The following is an 18928-nucleotide window of genomic DNA, read 5'->3' on the forward strand; positions in this document are numbered from 1 at the left end:
AATAATGAATGTTTAATGCAGTTTTGCTTCTTCCATATTACTGAATCATTTAAACATGCATTATTAATTACATGCTATTAATATTTTATCTAAAAACAAATCTGTTAGTTCAACACTTTACATCCAGTACAGTAAATGTGCTGTGCTTGCTTTTATCACGCAGCACTGGTGAAAATAGATATTCATTTATCAGATTGTGTTCACTACCATTCAAAAGTTTGAGTTCGATAAGATTTTTCATGTTTTTGAAATAAGTCTCTTATAACTTTTTCAATTTGAATGCATTTTAAACTGTAATTTATTCAGTGTCACATGATCCTTCAGAAATCATTATAATATGCTGATTTACTGCTCAAGTAACATTTCTTATTATTATCAGTGTTAGAATATTAAGCTGTGTTTGTAGAAATCATGAAACATTTTTTAGAATACTTAAAACATTTATTCTATTTATTGGAAATATAAATCTTTTGTAACATTATGCATGTCTTTACTGTTGCTTTTGAGCAATTTAATGCAATGCTGTCAAATAAATGTATTAATTATTTTCCAAAAAAAAAAAAAAATCAAATCTTACTGATAATAAACTATTGAACGGAAATCAGAGAATATTTTATCCTGAACGGACATAGTTACAGTAGTTGTTTCCGATCTCACCACAGAAAAAGTAATTTTAAAGGGCTGTCTTTAAACGATAGGGTACATCGCAGCCACCGCACTTGGCAAGAATTGCGTCCTGCTCCTTATGTGGGTGGCTAGCATTGAAAGATGCTCCCCTCAGACGTCTTCACCTGAGGGCACAGCTGAATGATTCAGACCTGTTGACTTCACTGGGTTTTCAAGTGGGCACCCAACCTTACCGGTGTTTCGTCAACTAGCCCACGACACCTCAATGGGGCTTGACAGCAGAACCAGCGTCCTGGGACTGCTCCCTCGGCCGTTCAGGACTTCACCACTCTGAACCCCGCCCCCTCTGCCAGCCTGGTTTAGCCACCGCTCACTTCTCTTTACCCACAGCCATCTGGACGCTGTCTCTGCCTGCTTTGATATGTTGTTCACCGGGGTCTTGCAGGTTGCCCCTCTAACCCCAAGCATCCCCAATGCTCTCCAAAGTGACTGTCCCGGAAACCCCCTGCAGCCCACCTCCACCGGTAGATTCCAAGCTCTCCAACCCCTCTGCTGGCTCTCAGAGATGAGGGACTGATACTTCTGTAACTTGCGTTCATGTGCCTCCTCAATCCTTTCCTCCCAGGGCACCGTCAGCTCTATTAGGGCCACCTGCCTTGTTGCTTGGGACCAGAGCACAATATCTGGTCGAAGGCTGGTAATGGCAATCTCCTCTGGAAACTTGAGTTGCCTTCCGAGATCAACTCTCATCTCCCAATCCTCTGCCGTACCAAGGATCTCCGTACATCTATCCTCCTTGCCTGCCTTCTCCCCAGGCCTGAGAAAGCCAATGAATCGGGGATCCTTGACTTGGGCCTTGATTCTTTTCCGCTTCCTCTCCTTCTCCAGACCATCGGCCAATTGCGCCAGCACCTGATCGTGGCGCCACCTGAACCTCCCTTCCGTCAAGCCTGCCTGACTGAACGACAAGATATGCTCCAGGTTTGCTGGTCTCTTGCACTGTGCACAGGAGGGATCCTCTGTCAGTCTCCATCTTTGGAGGTTTGTTGGAGTTGGGAGCACATCGTACACAGAGCTAAGGAGGAACTTTATCCGATGCCCCTCCATATTCCAGATGTCCTTCCAACTGAGAGATCTTCCTCGGACACTTTCCCACCAGGTCCAGCTGCCTTGCTGTTTCATGGCTACCGCCCTGGCTTGTCTGCTCTCTTCCTCCACAGCCCGAATCTCCTTCTGCACCATCCCTTATCGGTCCTTTGCTCTTGTCTCCTTCCAGCTTGCTCGGGTGATGACTCCAAGGCCCGGCCTCCCCTGAGTCACTGTGCCCATGATATCTGCATGTTGTAAGCGCTCCTCCGCTTCCCTCAGGGCTCCGCTGGCCTTCCACTTCCGTCCCGTCTTCACTACGATGTTTGCCTGCCGCACAGCCTGATCATCACTGTCACGCAACATCATTGCCAACCGGACTTTGCCTGTCTTAAATTCCTCCACAACTGATGTAATTGGCAATTTCAATTTGCTCCCGGAGCTGTATAGCCCTATAGAGCAAAAACTTTTGGGAACAGACAGCCACCTCCTGAGAAAGTTGTTAATTCTCCTTTCCAAAGCCTCTACTATTGTCAAGGGGACCTCGTACACAAGCAGTGGCCACAGGAGCCTTGGAAGGATACCGTGTTGATAGCCCCATACCTTATACTTTCCAGGCAGACCACTCCTTTCCAAGGCATACAACCATTTTTCTGCTTGGTTGAGCATCTCCTTCACACTTGCTTTGTCCGTCAGGTCGGCTCTATACCACCTCCCTAAGCTCTTTACCGGCTTCTCCGTGACTGTTGGGATGGTATCTTCACCAATCTTAAACCGGAAGTGGTCCTGGACACGGCCTTCTTCAGGACCAAACTTCTCGATTTTGAGGGTTTGAACTCCATCCTAGCTGCTGTAGTGAGTTCTACCAAGTCTTCCAAGATCCATCTGCCCTCATGGACTGACCTCGCCGTGATTGTCAAGTCATCCATAAAGGCCCTGGGACTTGTTGGACTCCAGACGACAGCACAGCTCCCCGTCTGGGCTTCTCCACTGACTTGACGAGGAGGTTCATCGCCGCTGCGAACAAAATCACAGAGATGGTACACCCGGTCACGATTCCAACCTCCAATCTCTGCCATTTGGTGGTGAAGTCACCAGCGGTGAAACGCATCTTGAAATGCCCAAAGTAGTTCCAGAGGAGCAGCTGTACCTTCTGGGGGACGTGATAGGCGATCTTGATCTTGGAGATAACGCTATTGTGTTCGATGCAATCGGGGACTCCTGGTACTCCACCTTTCTGGACAGAGGTGTCAATATATTCATTAGATGCAAAATTCACTTTACGAGTTGTTTGTACATAACTGTGTGTTGGAAGTGTGTACACATCCATCCTATAATGATAAAAATTCACCCAGTGTCCCTATTTTAAAATCCTCTCTCAAATCAGGCTGTTCTGAGATTCCTGTCAGAATGACGTAGTTCTGCAAAGGCCCCTCCCACGATAGTTGATTGACAAGGCCGTCTTACCTTAGACCCGCCCTGAGTGAGCAGAGAGCTGTTCGCCATTGTGTCGACTCCGGTGCAGGGGACGACAAGTCTCCGATTGATTATCAGCGATTGAAGTGTTTAGTTGTTGGATGTAATAATGAATATAGCAGTCGTCATTTACTCCCAACATCTGAGCCGCTGAAGATGCAGAGGATTAACATTACTTTCCTTTTGAAGGGAATGCGCTGATCCCGATCTGCCTAAATGCATTTATGTTTGCGTGAATCATTCGTGATCCAGCTTCATCTACAGAAGAAGTGAGTATAAGGTTTTTTTTTATGAATCTTTGCAAATCGCCTTTCCTAATAATGTGCTAGTTAGCCAGTTTCGCGGCTAAAGTTTAAAGTCTGCTCGTCACCCCATGGAAGAGAGGGGCGGGGTCAGCAGAGCTCATTATATATATATTTATTCCCATCCCGTGATTGAAGAGAATATCTGAAGATGTTCCTGTGACGTCTCTTACCTTCTTCTCTCTCCAGGATGTAGCAGAGGTTCACAGTTTTGAGGATATCCTCCAGCTGCTGGTCAGTGATGTCTTTCTCCTGCATCTCCTGAACAGAGTGAGGATAGATGACCTGATCTCTCAGCGTTCCCACCGACATATAAGGCCTGAAAAGAGAAGAAAAACATTAATGAATCCAAAATCCTGGGATTTAATCATCTAGTTCTCTTTGTTCCAGATGAGTTCAAAGAAAACTTGAGTCCACATCTTTTTTTAGTGGATTAAAATAGCAGGATTCTGTTGATGAAAAGATATTACTTCTGAATAACACTCATATTTCTCACTGTGTATGTAATGATATTTTCACTGTATGTCTTGTTTGATCTATTTATCCATCTATCCTCTTTTACATTTTGCATTAATAATTCTCATAAAACTAAGGCCAAATGGGTGAAGTGTTTAAAAATGTAGTCTACTCAAAATCATTGCACATTTTCTAAAAAGCAGTTGAAAGTCTTATTCAATCTTTTTTCTCTTTAACAGTCCTGATATACAGAGACATTCAGTGAACTGCAAGCGGGCCAAATGACAAGCAGCTGCTGGTTCGAAATGATGTTGGACACATCCCATTGTGTGATCATGAGCACGAAGCGATGCTGTACTCCTGTTGGGTTTGTAATGAAGCCGCCATGTAACACAGTCACAGGAGCACCATATGTGCTGACTGCTTTTGGATTGTGCTCCTCTTTTTAATCAGCACACTCATCAGCGCTAATTAACCTGGCACGGCGTGGGAAATGGAAATAAACACATGCACGCACACCCACGTCTCTGCCTTCTAATTGATCTTAATTCTTAATTCTTAAACAAAATCCAGCAGACTGCATCTCAGTACCGGGTCCTGAACCTCAGCAAAGAGAAACAGCCTTATACAATCATAATCTGATCTGTACACTATTAGCATGGAAGATAAAGATAAGCTCAACTCAAAATCATACTACAACGACAAAAACACACTCAAACGTGTTATGTTGCATTTTTTTAAACCAAAAACTGAATAATTCATTTTAAAGGACTAAATTTAGCCGGCCGTTAAAGGGGTCACATGATGCGATTTCTTGTTTTCTTTTTCTTTAGTGTGTTATGTAGCTGTTTGTGCATGTATACGATCTGTAGAGTTACAAAGCTCAAAGTCTCCCACAAAAAGATTTATTCTATCTAAAAGAGAAGGCTGATCCAGACCGGGCTAAAACGTCTCATTCAAACACGCCCCCACATGTCTACGTCACGATGTGAAAATATTTGTGTAATGCCGCCCAAAAGTTCACGCAAAGAAAGAAGGTGTGGTTTCAGTAACCGCAGTAGTGTTGATGCAGCCATGTCAGGGAGACACTGTGTGTTTCTATGCGAACGCAAAAGCACTTGCAATTAGGAATTATTATTCCAAAAGTATATGCAATTAGGAATCATTTGTGCAACGCATTTTATGGATGACAGTTTCGTGAACCTAGGAGAGTACAAGGCTGGCTATGCACGAAGGCTATTTAAAAAAAAAAAGGGTAAATTCCGACTTTGCTATGACAATCTGGCGCTTCTGAATCAGCGACTGTAAGTATGTTTTGTTATTAGTTCAAGTATTTGCTACTGACTGCTCAAATGCGGAGTTTAGCACAGTGGCGGAGTCCGGGGAGTGAATTTCGAGGGGGGAGAGCGTTTCATTTCCAACTGGTTAGATTTATTTGAAAATTAAAGTGATTTCTAATATTTTATCCATTCAAAAGACTACAAAAGCGAACCCAGTTCTGCATAAACCGTAGTGCAGGGCAGACTAAACAAAATGTAGCGGGATATTTGTGTCTATGGTTTGCTGGGCAATGCCGTCTTTGATTGGCCATCAAGAACAGACAAGATGCTTCTCTACTGCTGCGCATGCTGCTCCTCACAGCACAGATCGGGAAAGCAGACTGCAGTTTGTCATTCATTGTAACAAACAAAGTGTAGAGACGATGTAAATAATAGATTCAGTGTGCAGTGTAGAGAGCTTCATTCACTAAAATAGAAGTTTGTAAGATCGCGATGAACAATGATTATAAAGAGTTTGCAAATGTGAAATTGAATTAATACAACAGATTTATACATTATTGATTTTATTCAAAAGTTAATATAAAGCGACTTACAGTTTAGGAACACTTGTCTGATCTGTTCATAACCGCCCTGCGCATCTCCAAGAAAACACAGCCCTGTTTCGATTCTGAATGAATCTTTGTTTTTGCACAAATCTAGTGAGTCAATGATTCAATGACCCAAAGGAGTCACTTGTTTCATTCCTTAATGAATCAGCCGTTTGAACGAATCGATTAGATGAATGATTCAGTGACAGACAGTGACTGCCACCTACTGGGAGTTTCATTTTTAAAGTATAACTTTTAATTGTTTAATGTCTCTATATTCAATCTCATAACATTGTTTTTATTAAATGCATTAATGCCACCTCTGAGTCTTGTTAAAAAGCCTGTAAATATTCCACATTTGCGCTCTTTGGTTCCGTGCAAAGATTAATTGTTGAATTTAAAATAATATAAGCATTTATTTTAAATGATTTATAATATAATAACATAAATAACAATATTACCCATAAATTTAAATAATGCTATAAAACATTTTAATATACAAAAATGAACACCGAGTGATGATGCAAACAATTCACTGAATCAGATTTTCAATCAATTCACTCAAATTTTGCTACTGAAGTTTAAAATGCTTCAATAGCTGCAAGTCACAAGATACGTAGGGATTGCAAAACTCTACTTATTGGCAACTTGAAAATGCATTAATCATTTTGATATTCATAAACATTGAATCATTTTACATATCATTTGATATGATAAACCCCAGACATAAAATCTAGCCCTACTTACTACACACTCACACAAAGCATATACCTTCTCTTCAACAGTGAAGTGCTTACTTTTAGTGCATACTTTTTAGTTCACAGAGTACAGTCAGTACCTTTGAGGTATGTAAAACATGTGCTCGGGTGATGGCTTGTAAAGCACTCCGCTGTAGACGGGCCAGAGGCCGCTCAGGATTCTGAACAGAGAGCTTTTTCCACAACCGTTGGGGCCCGTGATCAGCAGATGCATGCCTTCATCAACCTGGAGGAAAAAGACCAAAATCCCCCTACATGTTACTAAAGACACACGAACGAACATACATGCAGCGGATCGCGTAACACCCCCACAGAGCGAGAGAGAAAGATGCACAGAGGGACAAACCACGGGAAACAGCTAAATGTGTTTACAAATTCAGTAAAGCCACAGGGTTAAAAGGAGCCACTGTGATGGGAAACGCTTGATGGTTTTCAAAGGCCTCTCTGCAGCACAACATACTGAGAAAAACAGATCGCTCCCTCTCTACACCCTGTCATTATCCTAAAGGCATCCATTCACCAGACACACATAAATACACCAGCACGGCTTCCTGCTAGAGCGTCAATTACTATTAAAAGACCTTCAACACAACACCAAACCAATGTGAATCATCTGGGTTCAAAACATCTGGAAGCGGCATTAATGATAATACTAAGTATAGAGGCAAGCTAGTCAAGTGACTTTAGTCTATTCTGATGGCTGTCTGGCAGCAAAGTGCAGATTTAACCAGAGAGAGCTGACAAATTAATCTTAAAGGAACAGTTCATCCAAAAATGTAACAATTCCATCTGGCCTCCGTGATAGGTTTTATCTTTGACATCATAGTCTACCGTGCTTTCTTCCTCTTGGCTTGGCTGCAAAAGCGATCTGAGAAAGCTTTGTGGGGAATGTTCATTGTGTCATGAGCGCACCGCATGACTACAACATCAGGGCCATGAGAGGGTATTAGCAGCATGCCGCCCCTGCAAATCGAGGCGCTGTTGAGGAAACCCAAAGAGCACACCAATGCGCGACCGGAATATAATCAGCACATTGTCCGGGGCAGACCACAGGGGGGTCACACTGTGGTACTCATGACCCATTTCTCAGAATTTAGCAGGAAACATGAATTAATCATAAGGGAGCAGATACTCCATCCATACTCAAGAAATGTGTGCACAAAAAGCATGTGCTTTTCACATTCAAGACAAGATACTCACTGAAATAGTCAATTTAACAGACAAACAATGCGTCTCATATTATAGTAATTGTATGTAAGTAGCGTACCGATGTGCACAGGAATTTACAACAGGTGCATACAGACATTTTAATACTGATCAGTCTACATCAGTGTTACTCACTGCCCGACTCAACAAGCTTTAATTTGTGGCTTGCATGGCAGTAAATACGATGATATGATCAAAACTGATATTTCATTCAAATATTAAAAACAAGCAGGGCTATAACATAATCCATTAAAAAACTCACACCACGCCAAAACCGAACACTTGCGTTCATATTCCGGCCTCATCTGCTTGCCGTGTAAACTATGCATCAATAATATGGTGAATACTGAATTTGATCTTTTAATATTACCGTTTTAAACGTTTTGTCGCACTGTTTATGATTGAAATATTTACGTGGATGCTTAATATGGATTGCAAATGGCCAAAACTTGCAGTTTGTTCAGAAATACCTTTGTTTTATTCTTTTGAGAGGTGATCTAAATATCTGCGGCTGGGAAACAGATGAAAAATTTACAAGCTTGTGCAGCAGTTCTATGGATGTTTTGCCCTCCAAGTCTTCGAGCCAGTCATGTGACTGAAAGCTATGAATAAATGGATGCCTCGTTCTATTTCTGATGTACTGACACAACGTTTAAATGATTTGTAACGGTCTCGCGTCCAGTGTAGACATTCCAGCGCGGCGCGACATGACAACTGTCGCATCCGGTATAGACATGGTGTCAGTGTCTGCTCTATAACAAATCATTTATATTAAAAAAAATACCCAAAACAGCGGAATTACAAGATGGAAATATAGACTAGAAAAGATATTTAAACTTGCTCTGCCCTCACGTATATGACACGCTGCGGAGTTGCCAGTTTTGGCAGTCTTTCCAGCTCTTAAAGCCAAATGTGCTCTTGGATGGTTAAATACATGATAGGCTAATCTAGAAGAAAATAACTTTTAAAAAAATATCCCCGTTTTTAGTGCGTTGTATGTTCAGGAATGACATTTATAAGAAGTCAAGCAGACATAACTGGATGTAAGTTTTGATATTTCGCGGTAAAAGTGGCTCTCCTATTGACTTTGTCCTATAAGTGCAGCTCTCATGAAAACAATAGTGAACATCACTGGTCTACATTATTATAAATTTATAAATTTAAGGTCGCTTAGTTGTTTGATTTCTAATAAATAAATGTATATTAGAAATTATATTCTACTTTATATTATAGAAATAATATATTATATTATATAGAATTCAAATTAAATAGCATTATAGCATTTCAATTAATATTTTAATATTTTCCTTTATGTTTATAATTTTATATTTTCCATTTTCGTTAAAAGTTTTCGTAATTGTATTGTATATATGCCTGTGTTGTTGTTGTTTTTTTTTTATTATTTTAGTAAATTAATTTAAACTAAATTAAAATGAAACATGCTGCCTTGGAAACTAGATGAAATAAAAAGTATTTTATATTTAATTTTATTTTAGATAACGTTTATTTTATTTCAAGCAACAAAAATGCTTTTTTAATAGTTTCATTTAAATATAACATTAACTACTATGATATCAATTATAATTTATGTATTAATATATTTGCAAAACTGCAAAAAGCTGAACATTGTTTAAGAAAAGTGACCAGTTTTAAGTGTAATTTTCCTTCAATATTAACCTAATGCTAAAAAAAAAAACACCTACACATGTCTATGTTGTCAATCAACTATCGATGTATCAGCTCTGCAGGTGTTATCTAAAACATGTGCATAATAAACAGCCGTGGTGAGAATATATCAAAAGAAAATCTCCAACATATTTTTCTGCGCTTATCTTGCTAGCTTTAAAATGTATGGCTTTAAGTCCTGCCAACATGTTTTGGATTGTACAGAGTAATTGACTATATCTCTCACCAGCGCACAGGCGGGGAAACCTAATTCAAATATTCCATAAAGATAAGCTTATGTAAGATAACATGTTATGCAAGCAAAAATTGCCACAGTACGAGTGAATGAGCAAAATACTTAAATACAAATTCTCCACGGGGGTCTCATAATATATCTTCTCCTAAACCCTCTTTAAACTGTCAAAAGGTCAGGCGCTGATTAGCAATGCTGTATTATCAGTGAAGTACTCACAGAACTAGGCTAGAGAAATAAGAACAGATAACAGCCTCATTGACATATTCACACTTCACATGAGCATAAATCATGCAGAGAACAGCATGTTGCATCAGACCACTGACTCATTTCCTCTGCATGAGCACAAGATATTGCAGCAGAGTGATAGAAATAATTTAATATACAGTCTCCTTAGCTGGAAGACGGAGAGCGGTTTTAGTTGGATGTAACAAGTATGCAATGCCTACTACACCCGCATTCTAAATTAAAATGACTCAAGAAGGGTTTAAGATGGGAATTTACCTGTATGTTCAGGCTGGAAACCACCACATCCCCTGTAGGAGTTATTATGGGCAGGTTTTCACATTTGATGCCCTGTTCCACATCAATCACCTTACCTAAACAAACACACACAAACATGACAAGACAGTTACTTCATGAAAATGTTCAGTTTAGTATATAAACATACTGATTACTATGTACTGTTTAATATACACTACTGTTTGGAACAGTGGTGTTTTCTTATGCTCATCAAGGCTGCATTTATTTGATTAAAAATACTGTAAAATCTGTAACACCGTAATGTTATATTTCTATTTGATTTCCATGTTAAAATGTAATTTATTCCTGTGATGCAAAGCTGAATTTCCAGCATCGTTACTCCAGTCTTCAGTATCACATGATCCTTCAGAAATCATTCTGATATGCTGATTTGCTGCTCAAGAAACATTTATTATATTTATCAATGTCGAAAACTTAATATTTTGTCTTACCGGTGGTTTATTTTATCAGGATTCTTTTCAGGTTGAATATTAAGTTAAAAAGAACAGTATTTATTCATTTGATGACTGTGTAGGATATATTTCATCAAATGTAGTAAGCCATCTGCATATTCCCTGCATATAGAAAATTGCTATGCTGTCCAAAGTATACATACTTACTGAAGCTGTAGATAGTACACAATTCCAAACATAGCTATGACACTTACTCAATACACAACTAAAACAGATGCCACTAAACTTGATCATACCTCTGATCTGCAGCGGTCCCTCCACTCTCATGCCATGTTTTATCGTCCCAGCCGCCCCTGTCTCTTCTGGTTTCACCTCTGAGGCCGAACGACGGTACACTCCGACACGCACATCCCCAAACACCTCGAACATCTCATACACACGAGCCGTATATCCAGCCAGTTCTGTGACCTGTGATGAGATCAGTACTTTTTAGCCACATTTACAAATGACTTTGACTGAAATGACTTGTCAAGAAATGGCAGGGAATTATTTACTGGGAGTTGAATGCACAGTGTTTAGGTTTGCTACATTTACATGACATAAAGTTGATAGATGACTGGCTGATACTCAGTATACCTGCTCCTAAACAATAAATATTAAAAGCAAACTGTGGTTGGTTATTTAAAAATGTTTAGGTTTATTGATTTAAAATAGGACAGCAAGACATTTTCTCTGTAATTGTTTAGTATTCATTTGTTCATATATTATGCTTAGTTTGTTATTTTGCTGACAAAATCTAGATTTGAAAGCACTTTTTGTAAAGTTAAGTAGGTGAAGTGCATCTCACCTCTTTGTAGGAGACCATGATCCTCTCCACCGCATCAGCTGCAGCGTTCAGAAGGTTCCGGGCCGTGGTGAAGGCCTGTGTGCGTTCACTCACCAAGTCCTCCTCCTTCATCCCCAGGGCTGCCTGTTTTACATCCTCTGAATCTGAATGAATGTCACAAGAACAAGACTGTGAGGAAAATATAAATAAATATAATAAAGGTGAAAGAGCAGCGAACACGTCTATCACATTTAGTATGGAGAGCAGTATGGGGTCAGTAAAAAACACTAAATAAATAATAATAAATGAAAAATTAATATTAACACATTAAATTGAAAAGTGACAGTAAAGACATTTATAGTGTTACAAAATGTTCTTTTTAATTTTCTATTCAGTAAATAATCCTGTAAAAAATTTCTTACGGCTTCCACAAAAAAGCAGCACTATTATTTTCAGCATTGATAATAATAATAAATGTTTCTTGAGCAGCAAATCAGCATATCAGAATGATTTCTGAAGGATCATGTGACACTGAAGACTGAGCTTTGCATCACAGGAATACTACATTTTAATACTTAAATACAAATGAGTCATTTTCAATTATTGTTATAATTTCACAATATTACAGTTTTTACTATATGTATAATCAAATAAATAAATGCAGCCTTGGTGAGCATAATAGCATTTCAAAAACATTAAAAAAAACGTACTGACCCCAAACTTTGAATGCTACTAAATAAGCGAACATCAGGTACAAAAAAATTCAATTGTACCAAACTGTCCCCTTTAAGAACACAATATCGACACACGCTCAAGGACGTCCAAGTAGTTTTAGACTGAAACAATCACACAGCCAAAACGTCTGGAGCCACAGACGCAGAGAGAAGAGCAGGAACTACAGATAATCATAATTGAATCCATACCATATTTAGAGTATCCGGTGGCAGTGATGATGGGCACGGCGACCATGACCAGGCCCGATGCGCTCCAGAGATATTTCATCAGGAACTGTTCCAGCATGACATACCACAGCCTCTTGAACAGGATCAGGTTAATCTGCTCGGACAGCGCCGTGTAACTCCGCTGCAGCTGCAGCATCTCGATCTGTGCAGGGCACACACGCAGATACACAGGCAACAAGATAACATCAAGTTGAGGAACAATAATAAAGTGTTATGAGTTTCCAATAATAAAGTGTCCAATCAGGCTTCTTGATTTCATAACTTTTTTGTTTTTATAAGAAACATATATTTTTAAGCATAACATCAGAGCATATTAAAATCATCATGTAAGTTAAGGAGAGTTAAGTGCAGTGCGTGCACGTGTAGGCCTCGTGTCAAAGAGGCAAATACAGACTTTTGCCCCAATTCCAGGGCCTTCTTTGTATTCAGACACATCACATGACCTCTCTCTATGAACAATTTCTCTGGCCATATGACTGTGAAGTTCGGGAACGTTTCCCGTTGCAGGCATGGGGCACTGTTTGTTCAGCAGGGACATTTGCTTTGTCATTGGGACACATGAGCAAAATGACCTCAAACACCTGTTTTACAGTCTTAAAGGGATAATTCACCCATAAATGAAAATTCTGTCATCATTTACTTACCCTCACCCACAAACCTGCAGGATATGACTTTTTCTTTCATAGAACACACACACACAAAAAATGTCAATGTTGAAAACAGCTGTGCTGCTTAATATTTTTGTGAAAACACAAACATTTTTTTTAGGATTTTTTTTTAAATAATATAACGTTAAATAGAAAACCATTTATTTGAAATAGAAATCTTTTGTGACATAAATTCTTCTTAAATTATAAATATATTTTTATTATGTAATTATAATTATATCATTATCTAATGTTAAATTATATAATAAATTATTTTTCCCACTTTTGATCAATTTAATGCATCCTTGCAAATCTTCCTAACACAAAACTTTTAAACGGTAGAGTATACTTAATTGAATAATTGACCTTTATATTGTCAGTGTAATAAAGTCTAAAGTAATTAAAGCGGAAAATGCATTTGTGTTTTTTTAACACTTTTACAATGAATATTATTCTATACATCATACATTATTCTACAAAACCTCAGCAAGCAAGCCAATTATATTTATATGAAAATTTATATTTTTAAAATAATTATGTATTAATAATATATTATATAATTAATATGTTATGTTGTATGAGACAATAATATTACATTTGTTAAATCTGTTATAAAATAAATACACTGCATTAACATTTAATTAATATCTTAAGCTAACACAACATAAAATATAGGCCTAAAATAAATATATTAAGATAAACAATAATAATAAAATATGTTATAATAATAAAAGATAATATATATATATATTTACTAATATTATTATATATTTCTTCATTTTTTTTTTTTTGAAGTTTGAAAATCAAGAAAGCGCCACAAAAATTGTGTTTTATATTTTAAATCCTTTGAAGATATAAGACAGCTTTGTATGAGAAGCTGATTGAAATGTATTCACTGAACAACTTCACGTTTTGGTCTGTTTTCACAGTATGAAAAAGAGCAGTGTGAACATGCTGCTAAACATCTCCTTTTGTGTTCCAAAGTCATACAGATTTGGAAAGACATGAAGGTGAGTAAATGGTGACAGAAAACTTACCTTATGTCCTCCATAGAAGGCAATCTCCTCTGAATTGGCGATGATGCGTGAATGCATGTATCTCAGGTCGCCTTTCCTCCTGGCTTCTTCGGCCACCAGTTTACCAAAGCGGGGTGAGAACGCTCTCAGTATCTTGGCAGTAAGTGCCACCACAATGCCAGCAATGATGGAGGGCCATGTGGTGTTGGCACCTTTCGACTCGGCTGTTTTAATGAGGGTGTAACAGGTCACCACTACATCGAGGATAGGCTTGGTCAGGTTTGAGTACAGATGAGCCACAGAACCAGCGAACATCACCACATCTTCAGTCAAAGACTGGTCAGGGTTTGCCAGCCTACCATCCATGTTGCTTACACGGTAATACGTCTGATCACTGAAATACATCATGTAGGCATGGGTGACCAATCGGGTGCGAAATGCAAGGGTCAGCTGACCCTCCAGGTAACGGATGGCACTGTTCACAAACGTGGCGGGAATGGCGATGAGCAGCCATTTGGTTAACTCAACCACAAACGCCCTGGGGTCTTTCTTCACAATGGTTTTCACTATTTGCCCATCCAAATTGGCTACATAGATGGAGAGAAAGGTGCGTGAAATGAGAGCTAGTGAGTGGAAACCGAGCAGGCCGAGTTCTTTGCAGAAAAGCCGAGGAAAGAGGATTTTCAAGAGACGAATCAACCTCTCGAAGAATTCGCGGTTCACAGCCGGGGAGCTTTTCTTTTTCTTTGCAGCTTCCACTTCTTGGGGTTCTCCATTGGCGGTAACCGGGTCGGTGCCCTTAACCTGTTTACTAGTCCTTCCCTTGAGCTTGCCATATATGTAAGGGGAAAGTCTTTTCACCCCATACAGCGCAACAAGAAGGACAATGGTGTTTCTCACAAGGGGTTTCTTCAGCTCGGAGGGCAGTTTTGAGTACACAGACATTTTTCTTTGTAGCTTATCAATACTGAGATCATTCAAAATGAAAGTTATTGAGAAGCAGGTTGCTAATGTACACAGTTATATGGACGTCTATTCACGTAAACTAATATAAATGTGATTTCAGCAAACTGACAGCATGTCTAACACGTAAATCTCAAAAGTTTCAGAGACAGCAATGAGATTAAATCCAGAATTGTATGTAATTCTGTTGAAATGACCCTGAAATCTCACAAGTGTCGCCTATAAGTTTCAGAAGACAAATAAACTCAAATATTTCTCATTCTAACAAACAATCCGAGCCTATACCATACGCATTAAGGCCTGTAACTGTATGTCAACAGTCTATTTGTGTCTATATTTGTTGCAGCTAAGGAGTTTTAAAGGAGAAACATCTGAGACAGTTGACACTTCAATGTTATGACAGAACACCTCTGAACGATTTCTGTGAAATGTTGGTTTATACAATAAAGTTAAAAGTGTTAAATGTTAATATTTTGTAAGTGAACTAACGTGTTCTGACTTCAGAGGTAGTTCAAATGACAGCTAGCAAGTCAAGCTAATTCATTTAAGAGCACTAGAAACAAACACAAAAACTATATAAAATACTATTTACACGTTTACATCTCCACTATATTGAATCAAACAGCATGTAAATATCAAATAGGTGTCGTTTGAGCCGCGCTGCTAGCGCTGCTGGCTAATATATTCACTTCAACTTCCTCCGTCCAACTTTCCGTCTGTTTTAATCCACGTAAAGGTCATTTTCGCAGCAGGTCGGAAATGTGACAGACCCTCATCGTGAGGAGCACATACAGTCCCTGTCATTTAATTCAATAAACGGTCCGAATGCAGAATAATAGCCGCCGGTGTGTGTCTGGGTCCATCAGCTCACCGGGTCTCGCTGGAATCACAGTAAACAGCGCCGATAGGTGGAGTAAACACACAGACATTACTCACTCATGACACAAATTACAGAAGTCACACACGACTGTTGTTGTCATCATCATCAGTTTTATTATGGCAAGATGCATAGATCTATCTATCTATAATTAAATTCCCTTTACAGCTTTGGCACGACTGCAGGTAACAGGTCACACCTGAGAAGTTAAAGAAACACGCTTGATAGAAGGACGCACATGGGCGTCAAAATTTTTTTTTTTTTTTTGCATAGTCACACTTATAAGATTCAGATCATCAGAACAGATTTTTATATTACACAAAGATAATGCAAGTAAATACAACATGCAGTTTTTAAATTATGAGTGGGGGGGAAACGCCCCCCTACTGTTTTTCCCAAAATAACCACAAGATAAAATCAAGATAAATTTTTATGGACTATTTGACAAGAGTATAAGTTTGCACCATAACGCTTGCACTGGTGATGTACCAGAGAGAAGACGGATTTCACAGTAAATGATCTCATTTTCAGCAGTAAGAAAAAAAAGCTTGTTGTTTTGTAGAACATCACAGTTATGATATGAGAACAGTAAGGCGTGTAGATGTGTATGTGTTATTTAATACAAATATAATTATATTTTCAGAATGACTATTTTTTTCTCAAACATAGTCTGTGGGGTAAAACACCCCCAGGATTCTGATCTGAACATCAAATCCTTTGATTTTCAATCAAATATATTCTAACTAGTTGGTTGAATATAGAAACATTTGGATTTATATTTAAAAATTACCTTAAGTTAGCATCAGCTAACAAAATATTTCAAATAGGCTATTATAATTTTGTATATGTTTAAAAGCAAATTGCTTTGTCAGACTTGGGGGACAATTTTAATTTGGTACAAATTTTATTTTTGTTAAAAATCTAATAACTTGAAAACTCTGGACCCCTCCTGTTAAATCATGAAAGAACTGTAATTAACCACAGTAATTTAGAAAGCTGAGGTAAATTTCACTTGCCACACGCAGGCCTGATTACTGCCAGACCTGTTGAATCAAGAAATCACTTAAATAGAACCTGTCTTACAAAGGGAAGCATGCTTAAAGAGCAACACATCATGCCACGATCAAAAGAAATTCAAGAAAAGATGAGAAACAAAATAGTTGACGTGTATCAGTCTGGAAAGGGTTATAAAGCCATTTCTAAAGCCGGCCTATCAAACTTACTCCAAGAGCGCAACAAAAACTCATCCAGGAGGTCATAAAAGAACCCAGAACAACATCTAAAGAACTGCAGGCCTCACTTGCCTCAATTAAGGTCAGTGTTTATGATTCAACAATAAGAAAGAGACCGGGCAAAAACGGCATCCATGGGAGAGTTAAAAGGCAAAAGCTACTGCTGACCAAAAAGAATCTCACATTTGCCAAAAAATATCTTGATTATCCCCAAGACTTTTGGGCAAATATTCTGTGGACTGATGCGACAAAGGTTGAACTTTTTGGAGGGTGTGTGTCCCGTTACATCTGGCGTAAAATCAACAACATTTCATAAAAAGAGCGTCATACCAACAGTCAAACATGGTGGTGGTAGTGTGATGGTCTGGGGCTGCTTTGCAGTTTCAGGACCTGGACGACTTGCCATAGTTGATGGAACCATGAATTCTGCATCAGAAATTCCTGAAGGAGAATGTCCGGCCGGTTTGTGACCTCAAGCTTAGGCAGATCGGGGATCGATGCATTCCCTTCAAAGCGAAAGCAACGTTAATCCTCTGCGTTTTCAGCGGCTCAGATGATGGGGCGAGTAACTGACGACTGCTATATTCATTATTACATCCAACAACAAAACACCTCAATCCCTTAATCGGAGACAGCTTGTCTTCCCCTGCACCGGCAGTCGGACTGTTTACAGCTCACTCAAGGCGGGTCTAAAGTAAGACGGTCTTGTCAATAAACTATGGTGGGAGGGGCCTGTACAGAACTACTGACAGGAATCTCAGAACAGCCCGATTTGAAAAAGGGGATTTTAAAATAGGGATTTAAAAAAAAAAAACACTGGGTGGATTTTTATCATTATAGAATGGATGTGTACACACACTTCCAACACACATTTATGTTGAAACAATTTGAAAAGTGAAATTTGCATCTGATGATCTTCCTTTAAGGCAGTACAGTTATAAAAACAAAAGAAAGAAATTACACAAATAGAGAACCTTTAAGAAAAAAAATTAACCGTGGATTTACTACAGTAAAAGTGAACCATGTTTTTTATTTTTTGTATAACCACAGTTTTACTACAAATACCATGATTAATCTAGAGTGTAGCAAAACCCATGGTTAATTTGTGGTTACCGTGGTTTAACTATAGTAACCATGTTTTTTTCACCTTAAGAGGACACATAGGTTGAACATAGAGTTGCAGTTGTCACTGCTTTAGGATTAACAGAACTTTTGATAGTTTCCATATACTTTTCTAGATCAACTTTAAATAAAGAAAAGAGAGGTTTAGAGCAAGATTTGTGTTCATGTACGAGAAATTTATCTAGCAGGAAACAAATTAAGTTGTATTTTCCTATATTCTCTTTCGAGTAGTCAAACAATCCAAAGAAAAAAAATTTTAAACAGAAAGAAAAGTCACTTACAAAATGAGATTGCATCGATGAACATGAAAAAAATCGGACCAAAAGTGGGTACATTGCCACACGTGAATGACATCTTCCTCAGAAGAGACAAAAACATCAACTCACTTCAATGCCTGACTTATAATTATGTCAATCAGCTTTTTGTTAAATTTTAATGAACTCATTAATCGGTTGCTCACCCTCTTCATATTTACATAGTTTCCAAAGTCGTTCATTTCTTCTTATGACTTTCAAGGGCATAGAATTTAGCAGAGACGTTATGACAGGTCCCTAACAATATACGACTACTAAATTGTCCCTAGCAATAATTTTGATCAAACAATTAAATGTCGTTATGTTTCAACCTTGAAACCAGACCTTTCAGTCATCCA

General features: G+C 38.6%; 1 protein-coding gene across 1 annotated transcript in view; it reads right to left on the bottom strand.

The window, feature by feature from the left end:
- Positions 1 to 15932, bottom strand: part of LOC306849304 (ATP-binding cassette sub-family D member 1) — a 30530-nt gene extending 14598 nt beyond the window's left edge. The window contains exons 1-7 of the mRNA XM_079384234.1: positions 14104 to 15932; positions 12381 to 12561; positions 11479 to 11621; positions 10928 to 11099; positions 10201 to 10295; positions 6653 to 6798; positions 3665 to 3810 (exon numbers count right to left, since the gene is read on the bottom strand). Of these exons, the coding sequence (XP_079240360.1) occupies positions 3665 to 3810; positions 6653 to 6798; positions 10201 to 10295; positions 10928 to 11099; positions 11479 to 11621; positions 12381 to 12561; positions 14104 to 15027 (1807 nt within the window). The 5' untranslated portion in view covers positions 15028 to 15932. The remainder of the gene's footprint in view (positions 1 to 3664; positions 3811 to 6652; positions 6799 to 10200; positions 10296 to 10927; positions 11100 to 11478; positions 11622 to 12380; positions 12562 to 14103) is intronic.
- Positions 15933 to 18928: the final 2996 nt, after the last annotated feature.

Source organism: Barbus barbus (genome assembly GCF_936440315.1).
Source record: "Barbus barbus genome assembly, chromosome: 29".
Lineage (NCBI taxonomy): Eukaryota > Metazoa > Chordata > Actinopteri > Cypriniformes > Cyprinidae > Barbus > Barbus barbus.